The sequence below is a fragment of the Melospiza melodia genome, chromosome 4 (assembly GCF_035770615.1).
Source record: "Melospiza melodia melodia isolate bMelMel2 chromosome 4, bMelMel2.pri, whole genome shotgun sequence".
Lineage (NCBI taxonomy): Eukaryota > Metazoa > Chordata > Aves > Passeriformes > Passerellidae > Melospiza > Melospiza melodia.
This window is the reverse complement of record NC_086197.1, coordinates 6,632,761-6,653,204: the sequence shown is the minus strand read 5'-3', so window position 1 is coordinate 6,653,204 and position 20,444 is coordinate 6,632,761. Positions and strand designations below refer to the sequence as shown.

At 41.8% G+C, this 20,444-nt stretch overlaps 1 protein-coding gene across 1 annotated transcript; it reads right to left on the bottom strand.

Moving 5' to 3' along the window:
- Window positions 1-1,712: 1,712 nt before the first annotated feature.
- On the bottom strand, window positions 1,713-15,806 carry SEC61A2 (SEC61 translocon subunit alpha 2). Its single transcript, XM_063153726.1, has 12 exons — window positions 15,715-15,806; window positions 14,166-14,233; window positions 10,342-10,407; window positions 8,808-8,886; window positions 7,044-7,175; window positions 6,797-6,906; window positions 5,998-6,151; window positions 4,901-5,061; window positions 3,664-3,861; window positions 3,269-3,460; window positions 3,052-3,128; window positions 1,713-2,741 (listed from the first exon to the last, which is right to left on the bottom strand). The coding sequence occupies exons 1-12, from the start codon at window positions 15,719-15,721 to the stop codon at window positions 2,555-2,557; spliced, it is 1,431 nt and encodes a 476-aa protein (XP_063009796.1). The 5' UTR covers window positions 15,722-15,806; the 3' UTR covers window positions 1,713-2,554.
- Between the last annotated feature and the right edge of the window lie 4,638 nt (window positions 15,807-20,444).

Genomic DNA, 20,444 nt, shown 5'->3' with positions numbered 1-20,444 from the left:
CTGGTGACCAGAGACAGGACCCAAGGGAATGGCCTGAAGTTGTGTTAGGGGTGGTTTAAGTTGGATATCAGGAAAGGGCTCTTCACCCAGAGGGTGGTTGGGCACTGGAACAGCCTCCCCAGGGCACAGCACTGAGCCTGACAGTTCAAGATGTGTTTGGACAATGCTCTCAGGCACAGGGTGAGATCCTTGGGATATGTCCTGCACAAGGCCAGGAGTTGGACTCAGTGAGTCTTGCAGGTCCCTTCAAAACTCAAAAGTCATAGAATTGTAGAATATCCAATTAAGTAGGAGTTCTCTCTGGCAGGAGCAGGGAGAGCAGCACAGGACACTGTGTGCATGCTCTGGCTGAAGTAAGTGAAATGGCAATTTCAGTAACTTCCTATTGTGATTTAGACATGAAGAGACCATGCAGAAAGAGAAAACAGGTTTGTCTGATCTAAAATAATGATCATCTACTCCATCTACCAGTGCAAACCAAACTGTACAGGCCCAGCCAGGGGATCCTGCTGAAGGTCTGAGGTCACTTATGTGCCCTGAGGGGCACAGCCTTGCAGTTTTCCCTCTCCTGAGGACATGTGTGTACCCAGGCTGCACCTTCATCAGTCAGATCACTTCTAGGTACATCTTATCCCAAATAAACCTTCAGTGCATCTGCACACAGTGGCCTGCTGCTAATTATGTAAACAGCCACCACAGCTGAAAGGTCAGGATCTCAGAGTTTAACAAACACACATCAAAATTAGTCCTGCCTCTAAAATAGATGAGTGTGTATAATTAGGGACACTTTCTGAAACAGAGAATTGCTCAAGAGTTTCTTACGTTCACAACACAAAGTTACTTTCAAATTAAGAGTGAGAGAAGACAGAAGAAATGTGACATCAAAGGGGAAAAGTGATTACAGCAGAGCAGAAAAGCACAATGACTTTAAGGGGAGGAATCTTGGGATTTTTTTTAAATTGTGGCTGCTAAAAATTAATCAGAATTATATTCTAGAAAGAAAAAAAATAAAGAGGAAGAAAGATCTGGAAGGCTCCCTATCTCGTTGTGGAAACCCAGAGCACTGGGAATATCTCTGTCTGCTCTGGAGTGCCCTGATCACCAGGGGAGCCCTGACTTTGACCCTCATTCATGGAGAAAGTTTCCCAGACTTCAAGACAGACTGGAATCCACAAAAGTGTGCAATAGATGATAGAGAGCAGTGTAGGTGTATCACTGGGTGAGAAATTGAGGTTTTGGGATTTTTAGTATGTAGTGGATGGAAGCAAGATGGAGGGCACAGGGTGTCATCCTGGGTTTCTTCTTCGTGCTTCTTCTTCCTCCTTCTCCATGGGTTTGGGTGGCATTTTGTAATTGGGCAGGAAAGTCCCCATTGCAGCTCTTTGGGATCAGTTATTGGGTTAAAAGGGAAAATAATCCAGGTGTCAGTTCTTAATTGGATAGTTTAGTCTAACAAGACCTTGTAACAAGAGATTGTTGGCCATTTTATGCCTTCTAATGAAAAGGTGCCCAACTCACAGCAGTGAGACTGTTTTACTGGAAAGAAATAATAAACAGCTGAGTCTGAACATGAAATCCCATCTCAAGTGCCTTCAATCCAGACCCAGAGGAACCCACAACTGGGACCCCCACACTTCCCTATCAAGGCATTATAGAAATCCCCAAAGACTGCACATGAATTACATCTGGCACACCCAAGGCACAGGAGAGAGTTTAATTAAATAAGTTTATTGTCTAACGCTTACATTTGTTACATCGCCGCCGTAAAGTGCGACAAATTTTCAGCAGGAACTCCCCGTTCCCCCTCTCCCCTCCTCTGAACTGCTGCAGGAACCAGGCCTCGTTCTTTAGACTCACAAAAGCAAAGTAGTGGACATGAAGTTTCAGTGGCACAGTTTTCACAAGTACATGGTTGAACAGAACTGCTGGCAGGGCTGGGCAGAGCCCTGGGCACAGCAGATCCCCCAGGCAGAGCCAGCTCACAGGTGAGATCAGTATCAGCCAGGAAATGTTTGCTTGCCACCCTCAGAGCTCAGAGCAAGGTGCCTGGGTGGAGGCACAGCAAAGGAATAAGGAGCGCTGAGTTCAGTAGTGGGGAAATGCAGTTTAAAAAAGTATAAAAAATTAATGTAAAATACAGATACAAATAAATTTTGTCAGGAATACTGGCACGTGGCAATCTGAACTCAGGGGTTTGTTTTTTTCTATTAGGGACAGGGGAATTAATTTAACACTTTACTGCTCTGTGCAAAGACTTTTACCGGCTCTCAAACTGATACATTTCACAATCTCACTGCAGTGTCTGAACAGCAAGGTAGATGAATTGTTTCCAGCATTACAGGCAACACTAGATAATACTTAAACAAGATAATGTAAACTTTATTCTTAAGGCAGCTGGTACTAATGCTGCACACAGGCATTGCTCAATGCCCATTACAGTAATGGGACACGTAGCACTTGAAAACAAGTAAAAAGAAAAGAGCATTATTGGACTAAATGATGCATGTTGTCAAAATACCTTCCCTTTCACACAAACCATGAAATATTTGGACATCTAGAAAAATAATGCACCTACTCCTCCAACTTCAGCCTGTTCTTTTACAAATATTTCAAAATACTGATAAATAATAGTGACTGCAAGCAGAATGCCAGTGCCAGAGCCAATGGCTCCTAGAAAGTCAGCCAGTACTGAGAGGGCACCGATGCACAAACCCCCAAATGCAGCTGCTGTAGGGATGTATCTGTAAGAAAGGAAAAAACAGGGAAGAAGAAAGTAATAACCAAGGTATCTTTCTTTGACAAACATGGAAGAGATGTTTATGAACATCTCAAAATCCCTCATTATGTCACTTTAAAAAAAAAAAAAGACAGTACAGGTTAATCTCTAATCTGCTGCTGTAACTTCTTTTGCATAACTAAGAAAGGCAACAGCTTTTGGGAATCTTCTCTTCTGCAGTGGAAACAGGTATCAGATTTTTCCAACAATCCCTGCTCTAGCTGACACTTCCCCAGCACTCCTCACCACCCAGCTGGAACTCAGCACTTCCTTACCTGTTAAGCTCATGAACCATGGATGTATCCCTGTGGCCTCTCATCACCATTTGCTGTTCTTTGAGTTGCTTGGCAACCTGCAGAAAACATTATTTATGAAACTGCTGCAGTGTTTCACAGTCACTTGATGTTTTCTGGGATAAATTGATCAGTCAGTAGCTGGGGTCAGTTCTAAATCAAAAGCACTGTTTGAAAAGCATTAAGGTAGAACACCTACATCTTTTGCTGATGAGCCAGACACCTCGATCCAAGTCTTGGAGAAGAATGCACAGGATCCCAACATAAATATTATATAAACTATTACATGGACAGGATCCTCAAATATTGCACCCATGGATTCTGGAGGAGACAAGTAGTAGCACAGGCCACCAACAGGGTAAGAGCGAGCAGGGCCACCTCCACTGACATCCTGAGAGGGGAAGAAAAAGGCAAGAAATTATTTTTCACAGATTTTCCACATTTGTATGCTGCATTAATAGAGGAATTCCCCTTTGATGTTTGAAACAGCTTTTATACACAAATGTTACAAAGTAAGTATTCCAGCTGGTTAAATACCAAGGAGTCACATCAAAGTAAAAATGCAATAATTCTAAAATGTGATCAAATACTCACTGCCCACTGTCCCAGTAAGTTCACCAAGAAGTTGCCACTGAAACGAACAGACAACATCTGGGAAATGACATAGAGGTTTGACACCAGGGCAGACTGCAGGATGATGGGAATGTTGGAGGTGTAGAACAGCTTGATGGGGTAGCTGCTGTACTGCCCACGGTACCGTGCAGACTTGATGGGCAAATCCACTCTGAACCCCTGTGCAAAGAACACAAACGCACCAGGGTTCACCTCTGAGACACAAGGAACTCCCAAATGCCCCAAAGCTATTCCTGACCAGGCAGCTCTTGCTAGATAAACAAGGACAACAAGGCCTGAGATGGTAAAGCCCAAAGGCTTTCTGCCACAGTCTGGATTACAGATTTTAAGGATTTAAAAGTGTTACTGCTTGGTTGTGTTACATTCTTGTCACATAAACATGGTTTCTCATCTGCTAACTGGTACTCCTGTAAAATACATTTTATAGTTTAGGGGTTGATAAAGCCTGTCATGGCTTCCAGCTACCATGAACTAGCCAGCTACCAGCAGGCTCTTGTGTGTAAGGCCAGGCTCTTGTGTGTAAGGCCAGGCTCTTGTGTAGTTTTCTGGGGCAGGACCTTTTCTGAGTAGACCCAAGAAAAGCCACATGAACTTGAAAACCTTTTTTTGGGGTTTTTTTTTTTTTGGTTGTTTTTTTGCCCTCCCAAAACTCAAACTCAACTACTTAAAAAAAATCTTTAAAATTACATTTTAGCTGCCCTCGTCCCCATTATCTCCACATGGATCCTCCTTTAGTGTCCATTTTAGTAGATACTTAGATTTAAAAGAAACACTAATTAAACGTTTCCAGAAAATTAGGCAAAAACCAATAAACTACACACCCCAAAGAAGCAAAATTCTCCAGCTCTGTTTAAAAGTATTCTTTTCAGTCAATGATGAATATTAAAAATATTATTGGTGTGGTGCAACCACTGCAGTACCAGAATCCATTTTATTAAAAATATTCTCATAGTGTGTATGGCATTCAATGGAATGTGAAATTACACGCTGAGTGCAACTAGGGCTGGCTGTAGAATTTTACAGCTTTACTGTTACAGAGGTAATTGTTACTGAAATAACAACACTGGAATAGAAAGAGTTCATCACTCAAAGCTAAGGTACTTCAGTTACTCTGGCTTAAACCCTCCCATCTTTTCCCAAAGACTGCAGTGTCCAGGGTGCAGCTCCCCCTGTGCAGAGCAGCTGTGGGGAGTTTTACCTGGAAATAGATGACTACAGCAAACACAAACACTGTAGCAATCAGGTTCATGAGGTTGGGCAGGTTCTGTCGGTAAAACGCCTCCCGCAGAGCCCGGACCTTGTCAGTTCGTGTGGCCAGGAGATGGAACAATGCAATCACAGCACCCTCAAACTCTGTTCCTGCATGAGGCAAGAAAGGAAAGAAAGGTTAATCTCCAAATTAAAAACATTGAAGTACCTTTATGTACTTAATTAAAACAATTAAGTACCTTTCTTTTTGAAATTTTAAGTATGACACACAAAAAATGTGATACAATAGGACACGGATCCTGTCATAACAAATATGTCACAACATAGGACTCTTTTAGGTTATGGAATGTAGAATGATCTAAAAAACCATTATTCTTGGTTAGAAAAACAAAACAAAATGAAACAAAATCATCAAAGTCACACACTTGGAAGAATACTCTCCTCCCTTCTTTTCTGGGAGTAGGAGGATGTTCAGAAGGAAGAAATAATAAACAAGGTGAAAAACAGCTTTTAGAACTACAAAAACAGAACTACTAAAAACATGGCTCAGGATTTCAAATGAATGCAGTAAATGAGTTAATTTCCTGATGCTGTGTCTTAAGGTGCTATTTCAGGGGTCTCAGAACAACCAGATATTGACAGTGGAATGAAGAGACTGCAGCCTCTGAAGAATCAAACCAGCTTAAAGTAATTCAGAGGCACCAACTACAAAAGCATCCTACAGCCACAAACATCAGCTGGATCACAAACAACTCCTCTGAGTGTACAGCACTTCCTCTCTTCTCTATTTCCATGGACTAAGTGATGCTAAAACAACATGACTTCGGTGTGGAAACCCAAAAATTTTCCTTCAAGGGGCCTGAAGTCCCATCTCAACTACTGCACTTCAAATCAGCAAAGGCAAACTTGTATTAATCTCCATGTAAATTAGACATTTTCATCTTCAATGTTAATTGGACAACTGACTTCAGAAGCCCATCACCACACATTAGAACTTTTTTAAAATGTCATCCAATAAAAATCTGATGGTTTATGTGTAGTATACACCCACTGAAACATGACTGTTTCATGAAACAGCACACATACCTCTGCCAGTGTTGATGGTGGTGGGACTGAAAGCTTTCCAGACAATGGTTTCACAGATGTTGGTAGCAATAAACAGGGAAATACCAGACCCCAATCCATAACCCTTCTGTAGCAACTCATCTAGCAGCAACACAATCAAACCAGCCACAAACAGCTGTGAGAAAAGAAACAAAACTGAGCAGAAACAAGAATAAATCAAGTCAAGAGTTGTGTATTAATTCCCTGCTTCAGTATTTTCATAATCTTGGAAACTGATTATTAAGTCTTTCATCTAAATGTCATTCATGCAGTGTTTCTGACCCCTCATGTACCAATGCCTGCACATCTCACCTGGCAATGACCTCTGTGCCTTTTTTCAAGGCAGAAACAGCAAACAGATTACTCAGTAATAACTTTTTTTCTAAAAAAATAGTTAAAGTTCGGGCATTTACTGTTCTGTTCTACAGGAGAATGTCTCAAAGCTGCAGCTCTGCCATTTAGTGAGAATTCCTCCACAGCACTGAAGAGCAGCTACTGGAATTCCTGTATTTTTTATAGCCACCAATTCCTGTATTTTCAATTAAGCACCACTCCTACCTGAAATACTTTTGATATTAACTATCCCAGCATTCTCCTCCTTAATGGAATATTTAGAATTTCTCATATATTATTTTCTCATATCTCTAACAGACACAAATAATGATGCTTTGCAGCATTAAAAATAAATAAACTGAAGTCACCCAGACACAGAAAGATTTTTCCTTCCAGCTATACTGTCTCTAACCAGTCTCAGTTACACACAAAATAGCTCTTTACAAACCTGAATTATAATAAGAAGACAAATTCCAGCACCCATTTCAGCAGGATCTCCATACATTCCAGTCATAACATACACAATGGCTTGCCCAATGGTAATAATCATCCCAAATACTAAAAGAGAGAAAGCAAATCCTTTAAAACAATCTGAAGTCACCTACCAAAGAAATCTCATATCTATTATCACTTAGGCAGGCTGCTGTCCCAAGATTAAAAATACACTCAGTAATTTCAATTGGAACAGTGCTCACATTTCTGAGCTCCATTGAACAAGGCTCTGTCTTTTGGAGTATCACCAACTTCAATGATCTTTGCTCCTGCCAGCAGCTGCATGATCAAACCTGATGTCACAATGGGTGAGATACCCAGTTCCATCAAAGTACCTAGAAAAGAAGAAAAATGAAAACAACTGCCATTCCAGCACCTCTCCTAAAGCATTATGTCTCTTCAAAGGTTCCTGACCTCTAAAAAGTATTTCTAATAATGTTTCCAATATGTATATTCCTCTACAGGCATGACAAAGCAAACACAGTTATGGCCTCACAAAGGCTGCTGTGTTAGAACCTGTAATTTTGAAGGCAGCATGGAAAACCCACGTAGCTTTTAATTACAAATATTTTTGTGGAATTATGCTAACACTGAAGGCCAATGCACGCTGAAGCTCAGCTTTGTTGGCACATCCTCAAGGAACCTTTCCCTGGACAGCATCTTGTCCCTGGTTGTTTGCTCTGTCAGTGCTTCTATGTCACATTTTCCAACAGTTTAATTTTGCAGACCTCAAAAATATGCTGCAGATCCACATTTTCTAAGAACACTGCCCTTTGAATCACTGGCTCCAGTTGAGAGTTTAGGGTTAGTTCTCAACAAAAGAAAAAGCATCATTAAGCTGCTATTAACTCTGCCAACTCACTGACACTGAGCCACTGAGGTATCAACTCCCAAATGTATCCAATTCAAAGAGGGAAAGCATTAAATTAATTATTATCATTTGGTTCTTTCATACTTGTATCCTGGAGTTTCCATGTAAAATATTACATCACCTGTCATGGAAATCTCTACTCCTCCAGCAGCCAGAAAGTTAGGATGTCAAAATCTTTAGGATTCACCTCACATCCTCCAATGACTTCTAGTCAGTTGACTGAAGTGAAAACTAACTTTCCCACTCCTGTTTTTCATTGCTTTCAATCTCTCTAGCCTTTTTCTTGGCCACTGTTACCATTCTGTTTGGGTAGTGGACAGCATATTTAGTATCATACACTGCTAGGGACACATCAAATTCTGCAAATTCTGCAGGAGAACCTGAAGTAGAGAACTTCTTTACTTTACTATCCTCACTGGTAACAAAATTTGCTATTCCTAAGTAAGCAGTACCTTCACATTAGGGGGTTCCAGTGATTTTCTTCCTTCCAGCCAATTTTCCAAGCTACAGATGAGATCAGTGTCCTCATTTAGAGTCAGGCATGACTGGTTACCCATCTTAAGTTTCAGACTTCTAGCATTAGTTTGAATCTTATACATTTGGTTGTGTTCCACTTTACTCTTCCTAGATGTGTTAGTTTAATTTTGCTAAAGTTTATGCCTAATCATCTCTGCCTTCAGCTTTCCTACCTAGAAAACTACTCACCCATAACATTGCCAAACCATTATGAAGTGTAACTGACTTGCACAGGTGAGGCATTTCCTAATCAACACCCTCCCACTGCACATTAGTGCAGTTCCTAACTGGAAAGTCAGAAGATTCCCTGTCTCATATATTAGCTAGAGAGAGACAGCTCTAAAATCCTGAGTGGAATCATCCCAAAACTTGTGAATCAGTATTAATCTCATCTGCATCTCAAAGAAATCCCATTCCCAACATGAAGTACTGCTCAAGTACCAATTCTGATTCCATCTGTGTTAAGAACTTGACAAAGTGTTCCAACCTGACATCTGGGTGCTGTGGAATTTACCAGCCAAGTGTTTTCCTCCTGGGCTGTTTATCCCAAGAGAAAACAGAGAAAGGAGTGAGCACCAACCTCTGTTTGATGCAAGAATGACTCTCATCCAATAGAAGGGGTCTGCAGAATCTGATGACATGATTCCAAACAAAGGGATCTGCCAAAGTGCACAACAGCATGAAAGAGATACACACAATTAGCAGGCATTCATACAAAATCTTAACATGTAATCATTCAACTGTTACATTGTTTAATTTTTTATTTTTTTTTAATTAAACCAGAAGTATTGACACCATTTATTTTAGTCCTCCAACTGGGGCACAACTCAGAGGACTAAACTAAGACCCTTCCACAGGAAACAGCAGAAACCCTTAAAAAGAAGTTTAAATAGGTTTTGAAATATCCCACATGGAACTATCAATACTAAACATGTTCACACAAAACTTACAATATTCTGTATGTCAATATTGAGGGATTTTGACCTCTTTAAAACTCTTTCTAATCACCAAAACAGTAGAATAACAATCCAGGCAATCTTAGGGATCAATTTCTGAAAACTCTAGTCTGAACCATCTGTTTTCCTTATTCAACTACTATGATCTCTCACACAGATGAAAATTCTAATTATGCATACATCCAGCTGCCAGTAAACCCAAATACCTACATGTTCTAGCTCTAGTATCATTCCCACTTCCTCCTTCCAAAAAACAGATAGGTACAAGAGCTGTGTTTTAGCCTTTAAACAGTCCTTCAGAGCTGAAAACAAAAACTATTAAACTGCTGCTCTGCAGTCTGGAATGGCTGCATTAATAAACATAAGCTAAAAACCCGATTCTGAAATTTCTGAAATGTACAGTTTGTTTTGATTCTTCCAAGACATAGATCTGTAAGTCCCTAAAAATGTATAACAAGTAATGCATGGATTCTCATTTTCTTCAGTGTTCAGGTTTAAAAAAAAAACATTTTAAAAGAAAAAAAAAGCCTCCACTCTTTACAAGCCAAGCACAGGTTTTAGGAATGGCTACAACTAATAAAGATCACATAAATGTTTACAAAGACAGGCACTTTGAAAGGGCTTTAGCTCAACTTTACCAAGATATTCACAAAAAACAAGTTCTACATGTCAACTTCAAACCCTTCACAAAAACATTTTCCTGCAATCTTTACAATCCATCAGCTTGTTGAAGAGAAATTTGCCAAAGAGTCACTTTGATTTAGTTTTCACCCTTGTGAATGCTAAAATTTAAATGTAGCTATGAACAGAGGGTAAACAATGCATTGAATTGCTTGGCTTGTTTATGCTGCTCAATAAATAATTACCTTGGCTGTTTACCCTGCAGCCACTACCATCATTTGATAGGACCTTTGTAACAAGAAAAAAACATCATGTGTTTCTGACTAAATATAAAGCTTTAGTTTCTAAAAACATCTATGATCAACACTACAGACTATTTCAGAGAACCAGGTTTTTTGAACTGAACTTTAAATACTTTAACATGAAAACAAAAGCTGAAACTGGTAGGTCAACATGAAACAAGAACATCTCATGCTTTCAGGGTATTTTTATGAACAGCACACACATTTTCTGACCACAGATGATATCAATACCTACCTGGCAGCACACTAAGAAAATGAAGAGGGTGATGGCTGTCCATAGTACCTTCTCTCTGAACTGGATCTACAGGACAGAGTGGAGACACAAACATGTTCATGTAGGCAGAACTTCCACTGCACTCTCACAACAATACTAAATGCTGTTATCACTCAGAATTCAATGGAAAGATATCAAACCAGAAAGCATCACTCCTCATTGGAATGTATTTTTAATATGATTTCAGATTTTAGAGAGGGAGACAAAGGTAACTTATGTGGGACTGGCAGACATTCAGTCACTAGAATATATTTTATCTACAGAATTCTAATACATTTAGAGAAGAGCAACAGCATGGCTGAAATCATGGACTTACCAGAGCAAACATGAAAGATTAATGCAAAAAACTTATCTTCAGTACTGAGTGCTCTAGGCTCCAACAGAAGTTTTGTAAGGCTGGAAATTCTTAAACTAAAGCACTATGGAGTTTTTAGAGGGATTGAACTGTTGGGAAGACATGTGATTAAAACCAGAAGAACCATGAGCTTTTGACAGTAATTCAAAATATTTAGAATTAAGTTCTTCAAAGGGTGTTAGAAGAAGCTTTAAATTCATCATTATGTTCATGGACACACACCACAAAATGATTTTTAAATATTCCTTGTTTTCCTCCAATTTTATTGATGTAGGTTATACATTACTTTAAAAAGAATGCCAGGCCAATGATCACTAGTGATTAATTCATTGAGGAGAATCTCAGAGTCACAACATTTGAGGTGCCTGTAATTAGTGCCAGGTGCAAGAAGAGAAGAATCACAAGATTTAGGTTTGAGTCAGAGGATTACTCAAAGCATGAGACAGACAGAAATGCTCTTGAGAGCAGAGAGGACTGGGGTGCAGGGTTATGTTCAGGTTCCCACCTCTCCTCCAGGACTGCAAACCTGAGGGTTAAATGTGCTCACTGCAGACAAGTGTGAGCAGCTACAAAACGACATGAACAACACCTAAGAGAGATCCAGCAGAAATGGTTGGGGCTCTCTGCCTCCAACCACTGAATCTGCCTGTGAAGTCACAAGAGAAAGGATTAGTGCCTGGTTTAATAGGTACAGAACACCCACAAATGAGGAACTACAAACCAGTGCAGCAGCAGAACAGGTCCTCAAGCAAAGAAAACCCAGAATGCAGTCGACATCTTTATGAGTGAAACCACGCACTTAGAAGCAAAATAATTCAGGTAATTTAATTTATTTCCTGCTACTGCCTCACTCTTAAAAGAGGACAGATGCTAAAAATACTTACAGCACAGAGTTATAAAAAGAAAAATAGTGATAGCAGCAAATAAATCTAAACAATACCTTGTGTTAGACTATGCAGTGCTGACCCATTTTACCAGGTCTGAACTCCACAATTCAGACTTTAAGCACAGACTTCTAGAACCAAAAATGCTCAGCCAAATTATCTCTACAGCCTTACAGTTAAACTTGGCTTCAGAGGCATCAGTGAAGGTCTAGAACTGCTCTGGTTCTCTCTAACTGTGGTGAATATGAGCATTAGAGGAATTCTGCATCACCCAAATCACAGTTATTCACAAGGAAAACAGTCTCTATGAGTCAAGATGACAAAAAAGCAAAAGGAGTCATCCAAACCCATATGTAAGGAATGGCAAAATACAGTGTGATACCAAAATATTCCAGCCACAAATGCTAACAAGCACAGGGACAGTAAATTTCACCATCTGATCTGATTCAATTGGACATTTTCTTCCTCTGACATTTTTCTTAAATCATGTGAAAATGCAGGGGCTTGAGCATTATCATCTTGGTGCTCTGAACAGTGTGTTCTACTTAACAAATCTGTGCATGAGGGAAATAGGAGCCCATTCTACTAACTACAAAAGCAGCAACCACTTTTGCTAATCAAGTTGGCCAAAACACGAAAGCAACACTCCCTAGAGACAGAAGAAATCACTTTCCTCATCAACAAGAACAGCAAAATGATTCAGTGAGAGCCCAACTGAATCAAAACATCATCTTCATTTAACAATCAATATGTGCTTAATGAAAATTAATTTATTTTTCTATTTATCTGAATTTCTTGTCCTGGCCTTAAACCAATCCACTGAAACCATTACTGGTCATGTCTGCCTGTGACAGCTTGCTAGAAACCAATAAATTACAGAGAATAGAGTTACATGGAATGACCTAAATCTGTTGATAAACTACACAGAATCAAGGAACATGACAGAAAGTGGTCAAAGGGCTCCTCAGCCTAGGAAAGATGTTCCCAATTACATTTTCACTTTAAATTTGTACAAAGCTGGCAACTGGCAGCCATTGTCTGGACAGTGACCAAAATAGCAGTAAAGACAAAGTGACCCAAATAGACAGGACAGGAATCTTGGCACCTCTCTGGGCATCCTTCATCTGATGATGGGCAACAAGGACACATCAAACCCCTCATCCTCTCTGGCAAATACCATCAGCCACTGAGCCTTACAGAAACATCAGTACCTGGAGGTTTGTGTCAGCTTTCTCTTCTCACTCATCTCAGAAAACAAAACTGAGATGGCTGTAACCAGCTAATCACAGATGTGCCATAAATCAGCACCAGAAGATTGCACCATGGCTCTCCACTGCAGAAACAAAGATGGGCACCTGCCAACGAGACCTGGTACATGCAAGCCTGGCTCTGGAGACTCCTGCTCTGAAAACAACTTTGTCTGGCCTAAATAATTTGTTTAGAAACCTGTCCCAACGCTGAAGAGTGCTGGAAAGCAACTAGATGGAGCAAGAGCCAGGGGGTAAATCCCAGTCTTTTGAAACAATCTATTCCAGAGGGCCATAATCATAATTTTTTACTGTATTTTCTTCATTCAACTGAGCAGGCTCAGCTATGGTGACTGGCACAAACACCTCTACATCCAGGTCTAACCTTGGGGAACCTCTCATTAACCAAAGAGGATTCTCTGAGATGGTGCCATGTTCCCAGTTAAGCTTTCCCTTTTAAGAATGTAAAACCCAACATTTAGCTCTTAAGGAATTTTCATGGAAGTCATGACAATAGCCATGACAAGTCAATTTGTTATTTTAATTAAGATTGTCACGTGGGCAATATGTGCTTGCTTGAGTTTTGAAAGCAAAAATGGTGTTTGGTTGGAGGGTTTTTTGGACAGGGCAGGTCTCTTTCTGATCTATAAAAATTACCTATTTTTAATCTAGAAAATGTGCCAAGAATGGAGGAGGAGCAGTTTCAAATGGGAGGAGTTTCAAGAGCTAGAGAATGAGAGAGATCAGCTGTAAATGAACTGAGTTCACTGACTTCAGATCAAAGAGAAATGTCACATCCAGAAGGTGAACAAGGCAATTACCTGAACTGTACCACAGATCACTCTCCCACCTCAGCAAGGTCAATCACAGCTGTGGCTGTAGGAAATACTTTTTGGAAGGGGACAATTAAATTTGTGCTTCCTGATCTACAGAACAATCCTTTTCCAAGTAATATACAAGCCAGCTCAAAGCCAACAGGAAAACAAAGCTTGAAGATTGTGTCCTAATATGTTAAAATAGATCACATGGAGCTAAAACTAAATAAACTCAGTCTAGAATTGAGATTTTTTTTTTTTTTTAATGAGTTAGCATCATTACCACAGGGAACAACTTACCAGAAGGGTGCTCAAAATTCATCATCACAGTAATGTTTTACCTTAATATGTGTCCCCCCCTGTTCCAAAGAATATGTTCTACTTTAGGGCCTTCTGTCTGTATTTATATTGGAGCCTGGACTAGAATATCACAATATTCCCTCCCCTGTGAACTATAAAAGTAAGAACATAATGTGGCACTCACTTTTCTTTCCGGTTTCTGGATTTCAGGTAACACTGCACAGAATGGCTTAATGACTTCTAAAAATTTTACTGTTCCAGGAAAACAAACACACACACACAAAAGAAGACAGAAAAATATATTAATGAACACTTATTAACTTCACAGAACTTTATTTAGCTTCCAAAACTGTCTGAAAACCAATACCCTCCTCTTAAAACAGCTGAAAACAGGGCAAAATTGTGAAATAGAATTCTTGTTCTAACCAGATTTGGCCCATTCTTTTTTCCACAGCTGGAATAATTTTAGAGAATTGGTGCTGTATGTATCACCAGAAGTGAACTGAATTGTATTCCATCTAAAAATAAATGACCTAGTATCACTCTGTGCTAGTTAAACACAGAAAGAGACTGACATCAAAAGGTATCCATGCAGAGATAAGAATCGTGGGTTTATTCAAGTATTTAGCTGAAAAAATAGTTAATCATTAAAAAATGCTTACAAATTGTAATTTAATGAGTGCAACACTTATTCTGATTGGAACTTTAGGGGATTTTATTTAGTTTTAATCCATCTCTCTTCACAGTTTCCCCTTTAGAAACACAGAAAAGCTCAACAGTTTGAGCTCTTTTACTGGGCAAAAAAATGTAGTCAATTTAGGGGCAGAAAAAAATCAAAGTGTATGTAGGGAATTTGCCTTCAAAACTTGAACATTATTTCCAGCCCCAACACACTGGGGCAGACAAAAAACCACCACTGGATCCTTTTCAAAGAGGATGCATTTATTACACTGCAGAAGGCATTTATTACACTGTAAGTAACATTTTGGCTGTAGGGCCGTGCTTACATGTACACTCTGATGTGACACATGTCTCCTCTACGTATCCCAAGCCCTCACACAGCTGGTTGGAACGCGCACTCAGCCCACAGAGGGTGGCACAGCTCCATCAGAGCATCATGGAATGGGTCAGGCTGGAAGGAAGCACAGGGCTCAGCTGCTCCAGCCTCCCTGCTCAGGCAGGGCCATCCCAGGGCACAGGGATGTGCCCAGACCCTTCTGGAACATCTCCGGTGAGGGAGACTCCACAGCCTCTCTGGGCAACCTGCTCCAGTGCTCGGTCACTGCCCAGGACAGAAATTCCTCCTCATGTTCAGGTGGAGCTTCCTGGGCATCAGTTTGTGCCCTTTGCTTCTTGTCTTACTGGTGGCATCACTGAGCAGAGCCTGATCCATCCTTTGACACCCGCCCTTTAGACACTTATACACACATATTTATATGTACATAGGGTATATATGCTCCATACGTGTATATAGTGCATATATAGATATATATATATATAGTAGGGCTAGAGTGGAACACGTCACCCCAGCACGAAGCAGCGCCCGGCCTCACGCCGTGCCCGGCAGCACCGACCCTGAGCGGGGAGCGGCTGCTCGGCACCGCCGGCCCTGCCTGCGGCGGCACCCGGAGCACGGGGCCGCATCACCGGCCACGTCCTCCCCGCGCTGCCCGGGGCCGCTGTTCCCCGCCCCGGGTCCCGGCCCGCTCCCTCCCGGCTCCGTCCGCACTCACTGCCCATGGCGGTGGCGGCCCGGCCGCGGTCCCAGCGCTGTCACCGTCGCTGTCGCCGCCGTCACGTGACGCGCGCTGCGGACGGGCCGTCCCTCCCTCCCCGCCCGGGGGGGACACGGCGGTACCGCCCTCACGGAGCGCCCCCCGCGCCCTTCCCCAGGCGAGGGCAGCCGCAGCGGCGGGACGGGCGCGGAGCGAGGGCCGCCGTGGCGGGATCAGGCTGAGGCCGGGCAGCCGCGGCGGCGAAGGACCGACCGCGCTCCCGGAGTGCTCCGCGCGGCGCGGGGGGCGGGCACGGCCCCTCGGGCACGGCTCGGCCCCGCCGGGCGCGGGAAGCCGCCCGGCCGTCACTCGCTCAGCGTGAGGGGCTGTGGTGTGTCTGTGGTGTTGGTACAGCGGTACCAGGTTGTGAAAAATGAGTATTTTATGCTTGGCTTTTCGCAAATGTCAAGACCCAGGACATCCCTCTGGCTGTGCTGAGCAGCCAAGACCCCTGCCATAGGTCTCAGAGACCCTGACACAGAGCCCAAGATGCCCCTCTGGTTTTGATTGTGACCCGTGGAGCAAGTTACGAGCCTTAGATGAAGATCTGCAAGCCATGACAAATTAAGTAGAACGATAGTGAATTTATCACAAGGTGAAAAAGTAGATTTGGGGTTTTTAGAATGGGGATTCAGGGGGACAAGACAGAGGAATCTGGGCATGTCCAGCCTTTCTCCTTCTTCTTGGCCTCCATCTTCTGGGTGATACTGGCACTTAGAGATTGGTTTAGAGTAGAAGCTCACTGTCCAACATAGGTGATAGGTATTGGAAAGTAATTGTAACCATTGTATACGTAGTTTTTAGTATAAAGACATAACACCACCCCGGGGGCAGGCAGAGTGCCTGCAACTGTCCTGCTGGACAGACCTTGGCAGGGCAGGAGAAAATTTTTTATAGATAAGATAAACTAAACAACCTTGAGACCAAGAAATTAAGAACTCTGACTCCTTCTTCAAGCTCCGGGCTGGGAAAAGAGACTTTCTGACTTTTCTGGAGGTCACTCTGACAAGCTAGTGTCCCGACAGCAAATACTAAATGAATATTATATGTGTTGTGTTAGAAAGTAATGCTGTATTAATTCTCTTAAGTAGCGTGTTAAATATAGTTTTAGGTTATAACAAAATGTTAAATGTTAAAATAGAAACTATGCTATGTAGGATACTTTTTTTAAGAGAGGACTTGCACTGAGATAGCAGCCACAGGACACCTGAATCTTTCAGAGAAAAAGAATTTATTGCTCTCTTATCAGAAGAAACAAACTTCTTCCTGCCTCGAAGGCACTGGTAGGATTCAGAGGAAGAAGCTGACGATTACCAGACAGAATCCTGTGTTTGAATGGAATTTATGCATCATGTATGAAGTGTATGAATATGCAACAGGCTGTTGTTTTTAAGGGTTAATCCTTTGTTAACGTGTGTCCTTTTTTGGGCTCATGCTGCCCAGAAAAAGGTACCTGGACCATCCATAACTCTTTGTCTTTATTGTCTTGTATTGTCCTAATTCAAATTGTCCAAATTATTATTACTCTAATTGTATTCATATTTTTATAACCATTTTATTACTATTAAACTTTTAAAATTTAAAAAAAACCCAAGTGATTGGCGTTTTTCATACAGGTGGAAAGCACAGGCTGAGCAGTTTGGTACCAAAGTGTTTGGTTAACAGCCCAATCCACCCGTATTGAGAGAGGGATGTGATAATTTCACGGGGTGAAAGGACATTGGGATGTTGGAGAAAGTCCAAAAGGAAACAGAGCTGGGAAAGGGTCTGAAGCACAAGTCCCATGAGGAGCAGCTGAGGGAGTTGGGATTGTTCATCCTGGAGAAAAGGAGGCCCAGGCCCTACAGCTCCCTGACAGGAGGGTGCAGCCTTGTGCAGGTTGGGCTCTGCTCCTGGCTGACCTGCCACAGGGTGAGAGGACAAAGCCTCAGGGTGCACCAGGGGAGGTTTAGGTTGGGCATTGGTGGGAATTTCTTCACAGAAGGGGTGATTAGACCCTAGATTAGATTAGAATGGGCTGCCCAGGGAGCTGGTGGAGTCACTGTCCTTGTGGGTGCTTAAGGAAAGCCTGGGTGTGACACTTGACAAGTTGGTGATCAGTATAGGTTGGACTCAATGGTTTTGAAGGTCTTTTCCAATCTAATTGATTTTGTGATTCTGTGATTCTCTGAAGTAAACCTGAAAACCTACTCCAATACCATCCCACAATCACCAAAACAGGTATAGCACCTACAGAGCTCTCAGTTACAACAGCCAGTGGCATATAAAATTAGGATCATCAGAATTTACTGCAAGATTTAGATATGACCATTAAAAACAGTATTTATTCTTTCTGAATGCCTGATCTGATTGCACAAGCTTGAATTCTTCCTGTATTAGGCTAAGTTACCAAAAGAGAACACAAAGTGTGTGAAGCATTAGAACTCCTACAAAACCTTGAATCTATATTTTGGATTGCACCCTGCATTCCCTAAGAAATCCTCTTAACTAGGACCTTGCTACAATACCTAAACAACTTTGTTCAATAGCTTGCCTTATCTGAAATCACTTAGAAAAGTTTTTTCTCCCAGTTTTATATACTCATAACTTAACAAATACTAATGAGTAGCTCTATAGCAATTACTTTCACCTAGAGTTCTTGTACAGTCTGACAAATGTCCATGATTAACATGCCTGGTGGTGTACTTGTAGATCATAATCTCCAAATAATAGCTGGGTTAGTAGCAAAGCTTCAGGAAGTTTCTTGTGATCACCCTTCGTTCAGATTTTTAGCCATACTTACTTGAGAAGTTTATTAAGTTACAGATTTTGTTAGCAAACGCTCCTGTCTCTAAGTCACTGGACACTATGGTGATTGATAAAAGGTCCAGGAGGTTTCTTCAGTCCATACTGACACAGATACACCACTTCAGGTGTGCTGAACAAATGTTTCTATTTCACCTTCTTCACTGACAGAAGCAAAAAAATAAACATGCAGTATTGTTTTCTTTGCTTATTCAAAATACCACTGTGTTCAGAACTTTTCACCTTCAAAGTTCAGACTGTATTTTTTAAATCTAAATTCACATCACTGGTACTAAAATACTTGTTTTAATGCCTTTTCCTGGTGTGTTTTCTTTCTGAGAGCTTTTGCTGCCTTTAATGAACTGCTCAACCTAAAAGCTCATTCCTCCATATCTTTGTTTTTTTCCTTCTAGTCTTGCACTTCTCTCTGAAAATCCTGACACACCACAATAAACAAATGCTGTAACTCTCTCTCTCTCTCTAGTTAGCTCCTTGCTATCTAACAGCAGAGAAAGGCTCACTTCTCCTTGTGTTAATGATCCACAGAATTTCCTGCTCTGTTACCACTCACTCAGCCTGTGTAGCAGCTCAGGCACAGGGTGTGACTCTTGGGGTGTCCTGTGCAGGGCCAGGAGCTGGACTCAGTCCTTGTGGGTCCCTTCTAATCTAATTTCTGCTTCTCTTTTCGCCACAGCAGAAGCAATCCAGCAGTGTGCAGGATGTCCCAGAGAAGAGCAAGGCACACAGATGGAAAACAGCCTTGTGTGCATCCACAGTTGCTGGGAGAAAGTGTCAGCCCCTCAGTCAGCACAGACTTTGCCTTGCTCCTGGGAGCTGCTATCCACCACACAAGAGCAGTGTTCTGCAGGCAGTGTGTGCCAGCTGACTGAGGAAATGCTCAAGCTCTCCCTTCCTACCCCAGGATCCCTGGGGAGCTCCATGGCACACTGATGGGGCTGGGGGCATGGAGCCAAGCAGCACTACAGAAATAGCTTGGTGTCCCACCAAGAGGATCAAACAGGGCCACAACACTTGAGCATCCTTTAGGATAACCAGACCTGCACAGCCTGTGAGAGCACAGTGTGTAACAAGGTCAGGATAGGGCAACGTGAAACTCACAACTGAAAAAAAAAACAAAACTCTGTTCTTCCCTTGTGTGCACTAAAACTGTGGGTTTATGTAATCATCAGTGTGCAGTCAAGGCTGGTGATTGTGCTCCACAACTTCCTTGGCTACAGCTGCAGCCAAAGCAAGGGTACTCTTCAGCCTCCTTTTTCTTGTTATCAGCAGAAATTTAAAGCAGAATATGCCTTGATTAGATAAAGCTGTTCAGGATGTGCAGGAGGTTGTGCAGTTTGCTAGAGCAAAGCAGGATGTGATGTGATGGATGTGCTGAAGCAGTGATGTGAAACATCACAGAGCAGAGGTAACTTCTGGGTCATATGGAGTTAATGAATGAATATGTCAATTAACTAGGATGAAATACTAAAGCAGGCTTCAGAGATGATTTTGGGAGCTGTCTCCCCAAGTGAATGCACACCCTGCCTGTGATCTGCTTTTTCTCACCTACCATGACTTTCCATCTGCAAGTGCTGGGTCTGGTTAAACCCCACTTGTTTCTTTTCAGAAATGTCTCAGGCTCACAGTGAGCTTGGATTACTTAAGCATTGTTTCCTTAAGTAACTGAGAAGAGCAACTTCACCCTGAAACCAGGAAAGGAAAAATGCTGGCAGAAATCCTGTGGTGGTGGGAATGTTTCTGTGGGTCAGCCTGGGATGCCTGTCTTCCATTTGGTTTCATTAGTCTCCCACTTAACCCCAATGTTTTGGTCCTTTATCCTTTGTTTCTCAATAAAGACTGATTTCTTTTCTTTCTCCAGATGACAGCTGTGCTGAAACCATTCC